General features: G+C 41.3%; 1 protein-coding gene across 1 annotated transcript in view; it reads left to right on the top strand.

Annotated features, from left to right (window-relative positions):
- Window positions 1-2,134, top strand: part of siae (sialic acid acetylesterase) — a gene marked incomplete at its 3' end in the record, with an annotated part of 4,559 nt that extends 2,425 nt beyond the window's left edge. The window contains 6 exon segments of the mRNA XM_014019945.1: window positions 166-320; window positions 561-699; window positions 1,195-1,363; window positions 1,451-1,536; window positions 1,614-1,747; window positions 1,980-2,134. Coding sequence (XP_013875399.1) covers window positions 166-320; window positions 561-699; window positions 1,195-1,363; window positions 1,451-1,536; window positions 1,614-1,747; window positions 1,980-2,134 — 838 coding nt within the window.
- Window positions 2,135-2,860: the final 726 nt, after the last annotated feature.

The raw sequence follows: 2,860 nt of genomic DNA, 5'->3' as shown, positions 1-2,860 counted from the left end.
TGAGTGTATATCAGCTGGGGAATTTAACCTTAGACCTGTGTGGTTCTGATGAGTAATAAAAGGTCATGTGAAACAATTAGGTTCCATTTTGCTTTAAATCCAAAATCAAATCAGCAAACCTTTAGTCACTTAAATATTTTTTTACACTACATCTTTTTTTCAAAGGAATTTGGCGAGTGACCCTTGACCCTGTTGATGCCGGCGGTCCCTACAACGTGACTGCTGGGTGTCRGAACAGCACCCAGACTCTGACAGATGTGCTGTTTGGAGACATCTGGCTGTGTGGAGGACAGAGCAACATGTGGCTCCAAACCTCTAAGGTACAGGGAGACACACGCACGCCTGCCTGCCTGCCTGCCTGCCTCAGAACCAAAGAAATAAAATGTTTAAACTCTTTATTAAATCACTGAACAGACTTCAAGAGTGAGAAAGAGGAAAACGAAAACCTGGTCTCAAAACTTGGAGTCAGAGTTTTTGGCCTTATTCTAAAGAAAAAAAAAACTTTCTACTTAAAAAAAACTTATTATTTTATATATCGTTGTGTATTTATTCACTMATAGATTTTCAATGCATCTGAGGAGCTGGCCCTTTCGTCTAAATATCCCCATGTGAGGACTTTCATGGCAGATTTGAAAACGAGTGACACTGAGCTGATTGATCTCATCCAYGTGGAGCTGCCCTGGTCTGTGCCCACAGCCAGTAAGTCCAGGATTTCTCACATGCATTTCTTAGTTAATGATTAGWTAAACAATCAGTATAATGATTTATTTTGTCTAACAGAAACCTGGCTACAACAGGACGATGAACCCACTCCTGCTAATTGTCTGAATTTTCATGTAAAGCAGGTTGAGGTGGAGGATTACTGATAATTGCTGAACTGGCCTAGTGCTGACAGACCTCTTCAGGGACCACCCAGCTGTGGGTTTCTTAAATCAAAACACCAGATTTAAACTTTCAGTGTGGTCGGGAAGGGATAATGTCTTCTGAAATAGCAGGGAGTTTTACCTAGAATGTCCACAAAAATGCATCACGCTCTTGACCTGCTTCTGATTTGCAGCACAGAGTGAGCACTGAATGACCTGGTCTGACCATTTCCTGTTCTCCTTTGAGTCATAATTAAATGATTCCTTCAGTGSTTTCTGTTTCCTAACATTTGCCTGCATCAAACTGATTGATGAGCTGCTGTGTTTCCAGAAGTGCTGTCCCAGTTTTCTGCCGTGTGCTGGCTCTTTGGACGCTACATGTACGACAGGTTGAAGTACCCCATCGGGCTGGTGGAGTCCTGTTGGGGCGGGACGCCTGTGGAGGCCTGGTCGTCTGTCAGAGCTCTGCAGCTTTGTGGACTGGAGCACCCTGAGGACAGGTGAGGACAAGCAGATGATGTCATCCAGCTGACCTGAGGTACAGAACAGAATTACCTGCAGTAATGTCTGCTTCTTGCTCCTCTCAGTCCCCAAACGCAAAACTCTGTCCTGTGGAACGCAATGATCCACCCGCTCCTCAATATGACCATCTACGGTGCCATCTGGTATCAAGGTGACATGGACTTCACATGTTCAGAAAACTCAAAAACTCACAGTTCATCCTTTTTTTTTTCCTTTTCCCCCTCTCAGGTGAGGCGAATGCAGGTTATCATAAGGACCAGTACAACTGTTCTTTCCCCGCTATGATCGATGACTGGAGGATGGCGTTCCACCAAGGCTCTGGGTGGCAGACAGCTCTGGACTTCCCGTTTGGATTTGTTCAAGTACGTCGAGCTCTGAACTCATTAAACCTTTCATTTCTTCATATATATTAAAACATGCAATGATTATATGCTAAAGTCACTTCTTTAAAGATCAAACAAACATGATTTTAGACTTTATCATTAAGTTTTCTGTTCTGGGTCTACAGCATCTTTTATTAATGTTGTTTTTTTGCACATTGTCCCTGTTAAATAAACAAAACAATAAACAAATCTTATATAATTATTCCACCAGTTGTCCACCTACAATGAAAACTCAACAGATGATGGCTTCCCAGACATCCGCTGGCACCAAACAGCCGATGTGGGCTTTGTCCCAAATTCCAGGATGAAGAAAACCTTTATGGCCGTGGCCTTCGACTTACCTGATAAAACCTCACCGTACGGCACGTAAGGATCCCAAACCCAACTTTTAAACTTTGTTCCACTTTWTTTATTCACATATACATACACACGGAGGTTTACTACGTGTTYCTAATTACTAGACACTTTTTTATGTTTTTATGTCTGTACAKACAGACCYGACATGTTTCGACGTGTACTTCCGTCTTCATCAGAGGTGTCACAGCTGATGTTGATTATAGACACAATGAACTTTATTAGGTTACACACAGAGGTTTATTTTTATATTTTCTTGTGGACCGTAGATTGACTTCCATTCATCTTTTGGTAATTTTATATTCTAACCCTGACCATTTACCCTAAAATTGACCTCACAGGTACCTACCTGACCCTAAAACTAACCTAAACTCAATCCACACCTTGGTCTGACACCAAACCCCCCCAAACCGAAATAAGCATCCGTACCTGTGGGGACCGGGCTTTGGTCCCCACTTCTGGAAAATGGTACACACACATGCATACACACGTGCTGGTCATAAAATTAGGATATCTTGAAAAAAATTATTCTTTTGTGAAACTTGTATATTTCGTTCATTTCACACTGACTGATTTATTTCAAATGTTTATTTCTTTTAATCTTGATGAATATTACTGACAACTGATGAAAACCCCAAATTCAGTATCTCAGAAAATTAGAATAATACTTAAAGGCACAGTGTGTAGGATTTTGTCAATTCTTTTAGCCAAAATTGAGATAATCACTAATGACAATAA

This window comes from Austrofundulus limnaeus, unplaced genomic scaffold, assembly GCF_001266775.1.
Source record: "Austrofundulus limnaeus strain Quisiro unplaced genomic scaffold, Austrofundulus_limnaeus-1.0 Scaffold236, whole genome shotgun sequence".
NCBI lineage: Eukaryota > Metazoa > Chordata > Actinopteri > Cyprinodontiformes > Rivulidae > Austrofundulus > Austrofundulus limnaeus.
Note: the sequence above shows the minus strand (reverse complement) of the source record. Positions and strands in the feature narration are given on the sequence as shown.